The 15,281-nt window shown below is 32.6% G+C and overlaps 2 protein-coding genes across 4 annotated transcripts; both read right to left on the bottom strand.

Moving 5' to 3' along the window:
* Positions 1–1,795: 1,795 nt before the first annotated feature.
* Positions 1,796–5,794, bottom strand: LOC142505411 (MADS-box transcription factor 23-like). Of its 3 annotated transcripts, none has more exons than XM_075618382.1 (8): positions 5,522–5,794; positions 4,934–5,155; positions 4,441–4,519; positions 3,095–3,156; positions 2,885–2,984; positions 2,695–2,736; positions 2,264–2,305; positions 1,796–2,100 (listed from the first exon to the last, which is right to left on the bottom strand). In XM_075618382.1, exons 2-8 carry the CDS (start codon positions 5,113–5,115, stop codon positions 1,951–1,953), a joined length of 657 nt encoding a protein of 218 aa, XP_075474497.1. In that variant the 5' UTR covers positions 5,116–5,155; positions 5,522–5,794; the 3' UTR covers positions 1,796–1,950. The 3 variants fall into 3 exon arrangements, with proteins under 3 accessions (XP_075474497.1, XP_075474498.1, XP_075474499.1); XM_075618383.1 differs by lacking the exon at positions 5,522–5,794 and adding an exon at positions 5,228–5,480; XM_075618384.1 differs by lacking the exon at positions 5,522–5,794 and adding an exon at positions 5,231–5,480 and having other exon boundaries at positions 4,934–5,157.
* Positions 5,795–7,950: 2,156 nt separating this feature from the next.
* LOC142505620 (protein FAR1-RELATED SEQUENCE 5-like) lies at positions 7,951–10,152 on the bottom strand. Its single transcript, XM_075618682.1, has 3 exons — positions 8,367–10,152; positions 8,184–8,251; positions 7,951–8,067 (listed from the first exon to the last, which is right to left on the bottom strand). The coding sequence occupies exon 1, from the start codon at positions 10,077–10,079 to the stop codon at positions 9,132–9,134; it is 948 nt and encodes a 315-aa protein (XP_075474797.1). The 5' UTR covers positions 10,080–10,152; the 3' UTR covers positions 7,951–8,067; positions 8,184–8,251; positions 8,367–9,131.
* Positions 10,153–15,281: the final 5,129 nt, after the last annotated feature.

Genomic DNA, 15,281 nt, shown 5'->3' with positions numbered 1-15,281 from the left:
AGATCAGTAGTATATACGACAGTTCTGTTTAATGAACGGGAGATCTCGATCAGCCCGCATAAGTTTCATGCAATATCTAACTGCTATTGATTCTTCCACTTGTAAATGGATTTAGTATGAAATCATCACAATTGGTGCTAAATTTACCATTTACTCGCCTTTTGGGGATGTACCACTGAATCCTGATCTGAACTTTTTCCTCTTAAAAATTTAAATTTCGTCTTTTAGTTTAAGTCGCCACCGGGCAAAGCTATATATTTCCCAAAAATTGGTTATTCTGGTTTTGTTTTATTTTATTTTAATTTTTTGTTGTAAATGTAAAAATTAAGACGGACTCCATCATAAATCATCTTGTTAACGTGGGAAAAGTTTGCTAATCACTTATGGAAAGGACATCCGAGAATATATTTCATGGACGTTTCACAAATTGTATTCTTACAAAGTTCAAAAAACAATAGTCCAAATTTGGTTTAGTCGCGACAACAGTATAATTGTCATGGATCTACTGTGTCTTAGAGTTATCAGTACGTAATTTTGTAATCCTTCGAGTCCACAGTAAAATGCGCACAAGACTTGGAAAGTAATAATAAAAAAAACACAGATGACACTAGTTTATACTTTATAGAGCGGTAATTGTTGGCAATAAGTTATTTGTATTAAATAAATAGAACATATAGCGTCAGGAAGGAACTGGGTCGTGATAAATTTCCAATTTATTTAATATTAATTAAACAATTGGATCGAAGTGATTATCGTACAGTGATACGTGTGTGTATATATATGTGTATATATACATATATGTGTATATATATATATATATGTATGTATTATGTTATTAACGGCAAATTTCAATTTTTAGTAGTATAACTTTTATGTTATGTTTATTTTTTTATTAAAGTTGATTATACATGTTGAAAATCACTTATGTGATAGATGTGGATACTGACATGGATTTTCTGAAGAAAACTTCATGTATGTCGGGTTTTTTTTAGAACGTGACATTCGAAAAAGTTATGTCATCATTTGCGTCCGTTACATGTGCAATTTCTGACAGACATACTTGAATCTGGTCAAAAAATGACAAATAATGATAAAACGAAAGTTATAAGATTAAAAATGCAATATTGTTGTTAACATGATCCAAAAAAAAAAAAATACAAATGACAGAACAAAAAAATGATTTTATCATAAATAAAAAAAATATCATCATGCACGTCCTTTTCCAATTACAAAGACAAGGCACCCACCTTTTCCTTGTAAAAATATGACTGCTGAAAATATATGATAGGATCTAAATTGGTCCTTTTTTCTGTCGCGCAATTAATTAATTTTTGTCTAAGCAGTTAATGATCGGCCTGATAATGCTAAATAATTAGCATTAGCGTCAATCTGGGAAAGAGTCGATGCTCACAGGTGAACACTACAATCTGAAAACTTATATTTCTTCACATGTGACTGATCCATAGAACCAAAAATATCATCGATCGATACATATCTACTATTGAAATTTGGAAAATTCTGAATGTGTAAGATTGCTTTTGATAAGGTGAACTTTAAATAGATTCGTTTTGATTATTTTAGTGTGTAAATAGATCAAACGTGTTAGGTATTTTAAAAATTCGACATTTTTGTTATTTCAGTGTGAAATTATTTTGTGGAATCATCAATAGGTAGGATAATCGCCAAATGTGTGAGTTTTTTTTTTTTTACTCAACTTTGCAAATCCCTTGGAACCATTTTAAATGAGTCTGGCTTCGGCTCCTATCACACCAGATTAGCTCAACCATAAACAACAATACACAACTAGAGAGTTTTCTTTTTCATTTCTGTTTGACATTGCCAATCCATGGCACCATTTTAAATACATATATAATATTGAGAGTCGCAGTTCTCCCCTAAATAAGACATGGTCTGAAGTTTATGTGTGAATGAATACTCGATCGAACATTATTACCTTGATGTTCTAAATGCTATGCCTGTTGCAGGGCTTGGCTGGCTCAGTTGAAGCTCCACCAATCCATCCATGTCCTTATCAATGGTGAGATTGTGAGCAACACTGCCGGGAATTCCGTTTGCTGAACATAAATTCCCTCCATATGCCTGATGAAAATAATTAATGTATCATAACTTATGGGGATTCGATTAAATTTTCAATAAAATAAACTGCACAAGAAATTCGTTTTAAATATGGAGATATCTTCATGGCTTTTGTTTTTGCTATTGATGGCACAATAATACGTTTCAATCAGCATGTGCGGTTCACCTTCTTATAAAGCTCCACATTCTCTTGATGGATGATAATTCCCTGAAATTAATCCAAAACAATTAACAAGGTCATTGTAAATAACTTTGTGACTTTATATATATATAGAGACTGCAGGGCCATTTATTTGATCAATCAGGTCCAATTATATATGGATCTGCACGTGCATTGATCGGATAATCGCTTTATTTCGATTGATTAAATCGTCTTCACCTATGATATGGATGCATAAAAGTTACAAGCGATTAATGGGATTAATAATAAATTCTGAAGTATAATAGTATCTCTCCACATGATTGTTGATGCACCATTAATTCTAACTTATTATAGTTTAAAGTATAGCCATGATTCAATTCAAGTTAATCACCAGGTCATGAAATTGTCTCCACAAGGCAACTATTGTCATCCCTTGAGTAAATTTTGGAATGTACCTTTCTACGTAGTTCATGAATCTCTTCTGTCAACATCTGTTCCTGCATATGCAAATCACAATACAGTATTAATTCCGTAGCTCATGAATCTCTTCGATATTCTTCTTGAAATCGATGTAATTATATATTTTGATTCTGTCCATGTTATATATAATTCAAATTCTTTCAATCAAAATCAAGAAGTCGAGACTTTTTTAAAGCGCACGCCCTTCAAACTCATTTCCAGTTGGTTTTCTAATCTTTGTAGTTCTCCCACATTCAAGCCATGAAGTTCTTCTCCCATCAATTTCCTGCCATTTCCATGGTAAAATTAAATAAAACGTAACGAACTTTATAGTATGTAAAATAAATCAATTTCATTATTATTATTATTATTATATTATTGGAAGCAGGACTTTACCTATGATTATCTCTCAAATCCTGTAATTTTTGCCTTAAAACTGTTGTCTCCCTTTGCCAAAACTACCAACCACATGAGTTTCACTTATTAACTTGTAAGCATATAGTGTCGAAAATTGTACATCTTTCTACAGTTAATTGCAAATCAAACTGGGAAAAAAAGAAGACGGAATAATAAACTTGATTAAAAACAACGCAGTATGCTTTAAATTAATACATTGGTGTCTCAGTAGTACGTCTGAAAAGTGAATAAAGTTGTAACAAAAAAAAAAACAAATAGAGTGAACTAAAACTGAAATTTACACAATAGAATACCAAACAGCAAAGAGATAAATATACACACCTAATTTCTTTTTTATATATATCAAGGTTTTCAGCATAAGTTAATAGAAAGAGCAAATGAAAAAAAAAATCATTTTCATGTTGTTTTTCTTTAAGATATTCTAAATAAAACAAACTTAGATAGTGTTTCCAAATACTTAAAAAAAAATAATTATGGACTTTTCATTACAAAATACAAATAATATCGTTTCCTAGCTAAATATTAGGTACTGTTTGCAAATTCTCAAAAAAAAAAAAAAAAAAGATTATGCCGCACTTTTCTTTTACAAAGTTCATATATCATTTCCTAACTAATTCTCCAGAAACTTGGTCGAAACTTTGAGGAAGAAGAACCCTGAACTTATGCACTTCCTCAAAGGTACATTTTTGCAAATTCTTTAAAAAAATGATTATGCACTTTTCCTTTACACTGAACGCGAGCTGCTACAGGTAGAGAATTTAGCCTCATGAATTCAAGATAACACTCTTTGGTGTCCTAAAAGTTATGCATAGTTTTAATTGACTTCATAAATGTGATCATGGATGCCTCATTAGTAAAAGATTCGATCTAAATTTATATGGATTAGTTGTGAATCTGATTACTAGAACAAATCTAATTGGTTTTGTTGTTTTTTTAAACTAAATTTAATCGAATCTAGGAATATTAACCGTACACTACTATTTCCATAAAAATTTCTCACAATTCTCGTGGAATTGGATCATAAAATGGTCTAGCGAACATATTCATTTAGTTTCAAACGTTATTTGTTGAAATACAATAATTGTCTCTGTTTGGCAAAACGATGCAAGCTATTGTAAGGTATAAAATATTATAGTAGTAACTTTACTACTAGTTATATCTTTTGATAAATGGACAAGAGTTCTATCCTAAGCTACTTATAGGATATCATTGATGATTTGAACCCTTGATGGATCACAAAACTTGGTGGCCATAAATCAGATTCAAATCAAATATAAATAAAATTGCCTCCGGTTAACAATAGACGTAAGCAGCAGTAAATGTACCTTGATCTCGGAAGATGGATTAAGCAGATGATAGTGTTCCTCTTTAGTTCGATTGTATCGTTCAATTATCGATTTCATGCTGACAAAATACAGGGAAAAAAAGATTAAAAAAGCTGCAACATGGATAGTTTTTTTCACCAATCTATGTGCATATATAGTTTCAGTGATTTAGAGATCCATGGCTTGCGAAATCATTAAATTTGAATCTGCTTTTTAATTCCAATCGAGACATGGAATCATAGCCATATATATGTTTGATAATAATAAATATGATCTCGAGGAAGGATTATAATATTGTCCTTGAGATATTAAAGTAATATGATGCCATTAATTTCTTGTTATTTTGAACGCTATACTAATTTGAAAAACAAACTTACACATAAAATCGACAAATCTGATGGATTGAAACAGAAAATCACACAAATATATAACTATATATCTTTGTATAATTTAAGTCATCATAGCATAAAACAAAGAAATAACAATCTCTAACCTGGAACTTGCAAATTCATTTAATTTTCCAGTGCTTGAAAATATGATAACTCCAACTTCTGCATCGCAAAGAATCGCTAGCTCCTTAGCCTTCTTTAGCAACCCGCTCCTCCTCTTGGAGAATGTGACTTGCCTACTCGTAGAATTATCGATTCTTTTTATCGCGATTTTTCCTCTCCCCATCTTCGAATATCAAGATTCCCAACTAGGGTTTCTGACTTCTCTGAAAATGAAGTTAATTAGATCTAAATACAGTTAGCTAATTATTAAGAGTAAACCAAAAAAAAATTTATGCCTTTTTTGAGCTTAGAAATGAAGCCTACGCAAAGAAATAAGGAGGTAACTAAAAGAACTTTGTTATGATAGAGCTTCGAATCAAAGTCAAGCCCTTTATAAAAAAACAAATCAAATTCTTTTTTTTTACCAAAAATTGTCCTTAAAAAGTGGGGTATGTATGTTTATTAATCGTTAAGCACTCTAGGATCGATGGCGCCGAGCTTATAAAATATTGACACGTGGGAATCTTAGTCTTTCCTTAATATTTCTATAAAGGGAAAAACTTTATTCCCATTTAAGTAAATTTACAAACCTTAAACCATAGCACAGTGAGTGAGTTTTTGGCTGATTTTTGGGAGTTTCACGTGAATAAAGTTCAGCTGCACCTTTGTAGCTTGTGAGTATTATATTGGCTCTTTCAGAAACCAATAGTTCCATAAAAATTAAAAAAACTTTTGTGCTATTCCTGGAGACAATGCTTTCAGAATCAGATCGGACCGACCAGAAACCGATCTTGGGTCCAGTCCAAAAAATTCCCAAAAACCGTTTTACCGGTCAGATAGGTATTGAACCGGTTAAAAACTGGTTTGACCTGTTCAAAATTTTTAAATTTTATTAATTTAAAATTATATACATATATATTATATATGATTATGTGGATTTTTAAGTTTGTTAAAAATATTATTTTAATAGGATTAGAGTTTATTTGATTTTTTAAACATTGATCATATATATATATATATATATATATTTCATATGCATATATAAGTTTTTTATAATTTAAATGAAATATTTATTATATAATAATAATATTATTATATATAATATAACAGTGTTCTGGTCCGACCACCCGATTGAACCGATATTTTAAATTAGATCGGTTCGATCACCAACCCAATTATGAAAATGTTGTCTTGAGAATCAACTTCTTCAGGTGTATTGACGACCAAATGATTTTGCTACACCGGGAGAACTCAAAATCATGTCTATCGCTCTCTATAATATCTAAAATTTCAAGTTTTTTCATATAAAAAGAAAGTAATTAATAATCTTTCCAGCCAACAAAAGCGTTGCTTGAATCGATTACAAATTTACTTTTTGTTCATATCTTACACGATCTTGTGTATAAATGAAAGATATAATTCATACAGGCATTTGCAAAATAATATTATTTCCCTGGCCGAACAAAACCAACCTTATTACTAAAAAAATCGACAATAATTGAGACCATGAATTAAGTAAATTCTTTAACGTTTGATCGTCAAATGTTTGAAACTCAAAGTGAGTCTTTTAAGATCTGCATTATATAAATTATTTGTTTATTCCATTTAAAAGTTTATGGAGGCATTAAATATACGGGCACACGAAAACGATGTCCATTATAAAAAAGAGAGAGTCCATAAAAATAATGTCTGTATACCTCTTTTTAAATCACACAATCATATTATTTCTCCTAATTGACTGTAAATACGGATTCCTATTGGCTGAGGCCACGTGAATAAAATTTGTTAAACCAGTAATAATGGGGCTGCTGGCTAGGGTTTCCTTGGATTACGGAAAGCTTCCAAGTACGAGAATAAACAGGTGTCGATCATCAGCAAATCAGGAATATTTCACCCTACCTCATGGGGTACTGCCCCATGAGAAGATCAAAGGCCCAAATTTAACCACATATATGCGGGGTCCACCAATTCATATGTGGGGTCCATCAAATTTTTTAAAATCAACGGCCCAGATCTTGTGGGGGCACTGCCCCCATAGGTAGCATCGACAGAACCAGCAAATCATATACTCATTCAAGGATCGAAACCAATAGATATACAACATTTCACATTCCAAAATAAAACTTATGTGATACGGTTTTACGGGTCGTATTCTGTGAGACGAATCTCGTATTTGGGTCATTCATGAAAAAATATCACATGAGACTCACTCTTATCACAATTAATGGTTTTAAGAGGTTGATATATATGTCTGTCATTGTCTAACTCGTGTGCTAGGATTAGTGGATATGTTTAGAGGATATATAAACACTTTATAATTTTTTCTTCTTAAGTATGAATAAAGTTGATCTATTGGTAGATGAAAATATATCTCAACCTTCAAATTTCAGTATACAATTTGAATAATAGTGCGGAATGAGTCCAACTGAACTTTGTTAACCAGCGTTGACAATTAGTAGATCGTGAACGGGAGAAGATCTTCTGCTGTGCATGGTTCAACAGCACCCTGTACTGTGCAATCAAACGACGTAGCATCTATTTTTTTCACTTTTCAATTGGTATTGTGTTATGTTTTGTCAATTATTGGTTTTCCAATCTTGAGATGTGGAATGTGGGGACAACAAGCGGTCGCATATATGCAAACGAAAATATCAGAAAGAGAAGGCAAATGGTTAACGGGCTGTTTGGCTATCCCTTTTGCTCACTTAAAAAATTAAACTAAACGAAAATTTTTTAAATTATAATTAAATTTATGTTATAGGAAATAATGTATATAATTTATTTCTATTAAGTTAAATTAATGATTTTAAAATTAGATATTATTATATTAGTAATAATATTTTTACTTGTTAACAAATTTTTCATATAACGAAAAAAATTATACTCCGACCTTAAAAAAATGTTTACTTGTTAAAAAAATTTCATACTTATTAACTTAAAATTTTGACACACCCAAAAAATTCTAAATATCAAATTCAAGTAATAAATATGTGATATTAGGAGTCGTTCTACTAATATTTTCAAATAATTGTATTATACCTTCAAAAAGAAAGACAACAATTCAAGAATACGTGTTAGATATATCTTCATTGAAATCCATGGCTTCAAGAGAATATTGGGGATGGTCAAGTGGTGCCTACATTAAACAAGAATACATATCATAATAAACATTTTCACCTTATAAGAATGAAATTTTTTTTGCTTAAAATTTTGACACACCAAAAAAATTATGTATATCATTCAAGTTCATACCGTCAATAATTCGGTGAAATTGAATTGACTCCCAGCTGCTTGAACATATGCATGAGGTACCGACGGTACTGAATAAGATATATGCAATTCATCATGGTTTCCATTGTCCTACAATGATTGTAAAAAAAATAATTTAGGCAATTTTGGTTTCCATAAACTGTCAATAGTAATAAATATATTTACCTTGAATTTCGGATTTATTTTTCTTCGTTTTGATTGAAGTTCTACCCAACTCTTCAATCGTTTCTATTTTTTCACACCAATTCTTTTCTTGAACCCTTTTGCTTGTACCATGAAAGGTTCTATTGATGATGTCCTGACACAACCATTGTTGTCTTGGCTCACTTCTGTCAGACGCATTTCCATGAACTGCTTGGTTAGATCACACACCGAATTATGCACCAAAGAAAAAGTTGATGGGTGGACGGATGCCTCGGTCGCCAGCCTTACGAGCATCATACAAAGTTTTCTATATCGTTCCGTACTTTCTAGTTTAGGATCTTCTTTGACTTCGTTGCCCATATAATCGTGTACCACTCCACTCCTAGCTTTTCTCGTCCACCTATTCAAGATATAATGCTCTGGAAGTATTTTGACATTCATGACATCATATACTTTCACAGCATGACAACACAATAAACCAGTCATCTCAAATTTTCGGCAAGTACATGAAATCATCATGGTGCTAGGATTAAATGCCACTCTCCATTCTCCATCCTTATCGATTTGCCCAACAACATATTCAAATAATGGTTGGGTTTCATTTTTATATTTTATGTAAGTAGCTACAAACAAAACAAACTCCATTTGAAATAAACTAAAGACCGTAGGGGTATAAATCTCAGAAAGTTGACGCAACATAGGAGAACTCTCTAGCTTTAATCTCGGTAATTTTTGGCGTGCCTCAAATTCAGACCTTAGCTCATTGTATCGTTTGTTCTGTAAGACCTATTCGAAATACTTAAAAAATTGCATTATGTCTAAGTCGGGGTTCATACAAATCTTGATATCAGAATTGATGCTCTCACTAAGTTGTGTGCTCCTCATACCAAGCGTAAAAGCCTTCTTCGTGTAACAAGCTGCCCATTTCTCTTTTATACTGTAAGTGGATTGTAGCCATGTGTTTTCATGAATATTATATTGTGCTAGTGGGACAATCCATGCCTCCTCAAACTGGGTCTCATCATCAATACCATACATGCACCTCTTAAAATCAGTTAAGAAATGAGAACCATCCTTCATCAAGTTTCCCAAGTGCTTGATGCCATTTTGCATTAAGTGCCATGTGCACAATCCATGGAATATCTCAGGCATCACCTCCTTCAAAGCCTTTGCCATAGCTTGATTTTGGTCTGTGAAGATAGTGAGAGGTCTTTTTTGCTTGTGTGCTTCTAAAAATGTTTCAAACAACCATTTAAATGATGCTGCAGTCTCATCATACAAAAGTGCTGCACCAAAAATCACCGCTCCTCTATGATGATTGAAACCAGAGAAGATAGCAAGTGGTCGGTGTGCGCGGTTCGTACAATATGTGGTATCGAGTGAGACAACATCACCAAAGTACTCATAGTTAATTAGCATTCTTGCATCGGCCCAAAAAACATTAGTTATCTGTTCCTCCACATCCATCTGATTAGCATGGTAAAATGATGGATTTTTAGATAATTGTTGTTGAAAATATCGCATCAGACAACCAACTTCCCCATATACCATATTTCTTTGTCTTTTGGATCGAATATAGTTTTTAGCATCCAACATGGTATAACCGAGACCATCTCTTCCTCCTGCATGTCCACTCATCAATTGAAAAGTCGATTTCTGTTTAAGTCCAACATCGATTGCCAAATCAATCTCATAGGCTTGAACTTCTGTAACATTACGTTGGGAAACCAACATGTGAACTGTCTCTTGAAGATGAAGCGGGTGATTATGCTCTTCGATAAATTCAGTAACTTTATACTTACCATCGTCAAATGTCACTCCCTGTAGAACCCGAAAATCAGATTACGTATAAGCCAAGCATAATTGCTACTATAAAAAAAATGAATATTTTATATAAATACGAAGTGTTTGATTTATTTTAATAATTTTAAGTCGTGATTATTTATTTTAAAGGTAGATATTTAGTTTTATTTTTTCAAGATAAATACGCGAGGTCGGACCGGAGTTTGGAGATTAAATATAAGATTAATAATAAGAAAATATTCCTAAATCTAATTTAAGTCAAAGAATAATTTAATTTAAAGAAAAAGAATGTCCTTGGGATTTAATAAATTAATTAGAGCTAAGTTGGTAAATAAGTTCTTTTAGGTTCAATATTTAATTAAAGCCTAAATTAAAATGTGGAAACAAATGAGGATGAATTAATCTAGGTATAATATATTCAAGAAATTAAATATAGCATTTTAATACTTAATTTTTAAATCAAGCAAGGCCAAGCAAGATTTTATCTTAAATTAAATTGTTAATTCAATAAAAAAATATATAATGGGTGTATTAAACCTTGAACATGTAAAATACAAGATTTAAAACAATATTATGCAATGTTAGTAACAAGTTAGTCAACTCCTTAAACAAATTCACATGCTTAGTAAGCTAATTCAAATCACCTCATTAGTCTTTAAAGTAAATATAATTCTCCACCTTTAATTCACTAGTTATTGGAAAATTCAAATACTATAATACAACTTATTTCTAATCAAACCATTACCACAACAAGCCAACGTGCAGTAGGAAAAGAAAGGTGAGAAGCTTCGGCAATTAGGAGAAGAAGAAATAATTCAAATGCTATTCAACACCTTCACTTGTAACCTCCCACCTTAATGCATATTATTACACCTTTATCAACCCTTATAGCACTCACCTTTATTAGTCTAGCAAATAAACGAGAACATGCAAGAAAAAAAGGGAAAAGAATCGGCAGCTAGGTAAAGGAGAAAACATTCAAAAATCCATTCCACTCCTTCACTTGTAACTCCTAACTAAATGCATATTATGACCCCCTTAACACCTCCTATATCATTCACCTTCATCCCTAACAATTCCTACACCCATGTGCTCGAAAAACATCAGAAAACTCAGCAGCTAAACTCGTGAACACAGCAGCAAACAAGACGAGAAATCCAACTCGGTTACGTCGCGTCGTATTGTCGTTTTGATTTGTTTTCTTCAAAAACAAATTCCAGGCATGTATATATTGTTTCTTTTCTCTTCAATCAAGTTCTATAGATATTTTTAAACCATTATATATGCATGATTCAAGCAATAAATCGAAAATGACAGCAACTTTCCAAGCAAAAATATGTACAGAATTCTTGGCTCTTTTGCTTTCAACTTCACGGTTTGGTGTTTTTGGTTGCTTACAGGGAGTTGCTCGATTCCAAACATTCATGGATACTTCTAGGAATGATTTAGAGTATGTTAGGGTGTTATTGGTTCATTGGTTTGAGTCCAAACATTTCAAACAACAGCATGACAGCAACCATTGTCACAAGCTACAGATTTGGTTCGATTTTTCTGTCATTAAGTTGTTTGAAGGGTGTTCGAAATCCTGGCTGTCTTAGGGGCTGTAGCCATGGTTAAAACCCTTCCTTATCATGTTTAGGACGTGACCAAATCCTCTTTTTAAAGCTTGTTTCATAGATCCCTCAGATTTTTACACAAACATGACAAGTGCTCATTGGTTTTAAAATTCTGATTCGTGGTATGAGTATGGTTTCGGTTTTGGTTGTGTTGTATGGATTATGGTTGGCTTCTAGCCCATAGCCATGGTTCCTACAACACTTCATCATGTCTAGATTGAGCCATGGTCGATTATAGGACCACTGGAAATTATACAAGACAGCAAGTTAGTGCAAAACATCACAGTACAGAATTTTGTGTTCTTGGGTTGGAGCTGTGATTTGTCCTAGGTATTTGCTTGGGTTGTGGTTGGCTTTTAGCCCTTAGCCATGGTCCAAGCCATGCCTTAGGATGTTGGTAAGAGTCTCTAGTTGGTGGTGCAAGCCACCATGGTCATTAGTTTCATAAATTGATCAAAACAACCTCATAGTTGCTGATGTAATTTCTGGTTTTTTTGACAGCAAGCTTCATCTTCGGTTTTGGAGGTGGTTTGAGTTCTTGGTTGGCTTTTAGCCCATGGCCTTGGACTGGACAGTACCTCAATGAGTTAGGAAAGTCATGTTTTTGACCGTTCGTGATTTGGTCAAGTTTAGAAGTCGTACGAGAATTTACGGTAAAAGGTGCCAAAATGACTCTCGAAAGAGTGTTTTATGTTTTTGAATTCCTTTCACCTAATTTTGTGTTTTACAGTTATTATGCATATTTTTCAGTATTTTTGGGGTATTTTTAATCATGGTTAAACGTCGGTTTAATGTTGGTTCGTATTGGTACAAAGCCATGGTTAAAAATCAAGTTGTTGGTCCGAATCGTCTCGTTTTTGGTTCTATTGTTAAAATTTTTGTCCAGTTAAGATTTATTGCATGTGTCACATATTAGAAGTAAGTCGCATCAAGCCTGGGAACGATTCAACTCATCCGGTAATAATAAGGTTATAATTATATTACGTGCATAAAAATATAAAATGTTTATTTTTGAGATATATGCTATATGTCTTGTGGCCACCTTATGCTTATGGGTTTGGAAGTCGGTAGGCGCAACCGAGGACCTCTCCGCCCGCCGGTTTATGATTATGTATGGGTACGGACATCCAGTCCAAGGGCTGTGATTGATCTCTACCGCCCAGTATACTGTGGTTTAGTCTGATCAGGCGCTTACGCTATGTTATGGGCCACTAGCTTAGAAACATTATCTCTACCAGAAAATTATGATATATTATGATAGAGCTCTATTGAGCAAATCTTTTACGTATGATTTTTAGACATGCACGTAGTTATAATTATTCATGATATGATTTTTACCGTACGCTTTACGATACCATATTTTTGCGTTGCATGCGATTTTATGATATATTTACTTGTTATTCACGATATATACATGTTGAGTCTTTAGACTCACTAGACTTGATTGTTGTAGGTATTGATGAGGTCGGGACCGCGGACGGAGACCAGTGAGCGATCTTGGGACAGCAGTAGTAAACCCGAGGACCTCATGATTTAATTTATGCACTTTTTATTATTCAAACTCAGTTTTAATACGTTGGATTATTTTTAAGTTGATGTTTACGTTAAATTATTTTTAAATTGTTGGTTGAAAACAATATTTGCTTCCGCTGTTATTTTAAAGTTAAAATTATTTACATGTTTACTTTAATTAAATGGGACAAGATAATTATTTATTTAGAAAATTTTTAATAATTCCGCAAAATTTCGAATATGAAATACGGGCCTTTACACTCCCAATCTTACTTTACAATTTGTTCGAGTCTCAACCCGAGGATTGAGTGTCAAAAAATCTCTTTTGTCTTGTTTACGAACGCCCTCCTTGCAACAAACATATTTATACGAAGTTACAAAGCCAGTGTTCTTGTTTTTATTAAAATAATGTTTCCTAACTCCAAATCCATTTTTTCCACCATATTCAACCCAATACTTCCAAGTCTCATTTAAGCTGTCAAATTTCATACCAATCTTAGTTTTGAATTCAATATCTGAACCACAATCCATCAAGAAACCTGCTGATCAATTAGATTTTTGTCTTTATATATGAACAATATTACAAAACAAATCTTGGCTAAACTGAGCGTTTCTACAGATATGAAAAATCCAATTAACATATGCGTGAAAAATGGTGTGAAATAAATTTTAACATCTTATACAATTTTAATGTTTAAATAACAAATGAAACAATGTGAAATGGAGAGAATTTGATTCTGCGAATGATGGAGGATCCCAAGGAGAGGGACAGGAAATTTAGGGAGCGTTTGTATGATAGGAAAGACAAGTGCCAGAAAACTAAGGAAATGTGGAGCTTACCTCTGCGAACCTATGGCTTCTGGACCTTCGAGCGGCACAATGCTCAGATTTTCTGGGATTCTCAAATTAGCCACGTTCCAGGACGCAGAGAAACAAAGTGAAATGGAATGAAAAAAGAGGGAAATTTGGGCTCATGGGAAACAAAGTGAAATGGAGAAAAAAGAGATGGAAATTTGGGCTCATGTTTTTCCAAGCCCAATTGAAAAGTGAAAAAAACAGATCCTACGTCGTTTGAATGCACAGTACAGGGTGCTGTTGGACCATGCACAGCAGAGTATCTTCTCCCATCGTGAACAAGTTGATAAGAAAATGTATAACAGAATATGAATCACTCAGAGATTATAAAAGTTCGAATGGTGAAGCCTTCTATGTATTGAAACTCTAAGCAACCATTTCTAAAACAAACTTTGAATTGATTTCTAAAGAAAAAAACTCTTTATGCCTCCAGAAATTATAGATTTTAATGATTTAATGGTGATTTTTAAAAATATACTTCGGGCTCTCACAGAAATTGCTGCTTTCTGGGAGTGTATTAGCATTCAAGTGCTACTTGAGAATACGTCGGAAATATTTCTTTTACCTATTTAATCTTAATTATTTTAATTTAAAGTTAAAGCAGCTTATGATATGGATTATTGGGCCTAAATGTACTTTAAAAAGGGCGATGAGACCAGAGAGAAGAAAGCGTGGACGTAAAAGACGCGACTTCTTGAGACTAACAACAATGTGTATATAAACATAAAATAAAAAATAAAAAACAAGTTTGCGAAATTTTAAATGTATACTATAGCTAGTAATTTTTTTTGGTGAAGTCGTTTTTATAATTTCAGTATTGTCGTCCTTTACATTTTCATGGAAATATGAAAATAATATAAAGTAACTCAAAAAAAAAACAGACATTATTTATTTTGAGTTTTTAAATATAAATATAATATAAATCATAAAAATATCTCATAATAAAATAAAATATATTTTCGTTTATATAGAATCTTCCGATAATTTTATAATAGACAAAAGAATAACATGATGATTTTAAAATGGTCTGGGCCAGCAATCCGCTCAACTCAGCCCATACCAAAACACACTGATAAAAAGCCCAAGAATAAGAAGGAATCGAATCGAATCTAGCCTCATCCAACAAGGAATCTTATACGTATGGGGAGAG

This window comes from Primulina tabacum, chromosome 10, assembly GCF_025594145.1.
Source record: "Primulina tabacum isolate GXHZ01 chromosome 10, ASM2559414v2, whole genome shotgun sequence".
NCBI classification, from domain to species: domain Eukaryota; kingdom Viridiplantae; phylum Streptophyta; class Magnoliopsida; order Lamiales; family Gesneriaceae; genus Primulina; species Primulina tabacum.
The sequence above is the reverse complement of the archived record's forward strand: the minus strand, read 5'-3'. Positions and strand labels throughout refer to the sequence as shown.

Excerpts from the sequence above, each read along its gene's own strand:
- LOC142505411 (XM_075618382.1), bottom strand. The coding sequence starts at position 5,115 with ATGGGGAGAGGAAAAATCGCGATAAAAAGAATCGATAATTCTACGAGT. Across the intron at positions 3,157-4,440 it reads ATCCATCTTCCGAGATCAAG|TTTTGGCAAAGGGAGACAAC; the intron begins GTACATTTACTG and ends TGTGGTTGGTAG. Across the intron at positions 2,306-2,694 it reads TTCATGAACTACGTAGAAAG|GGAATTATCATCCATCAAGA; the intron begins GTACATTCCAAA and ends GATTAATTTCAG.
- LOC142505620 (XM_075618682.1), bottom strand. The coding sequence starts at position 10,079 with ATGTTGGTTTCCCAACGTAATGTTACAGAAGTTCAAGCCTATGAGATT.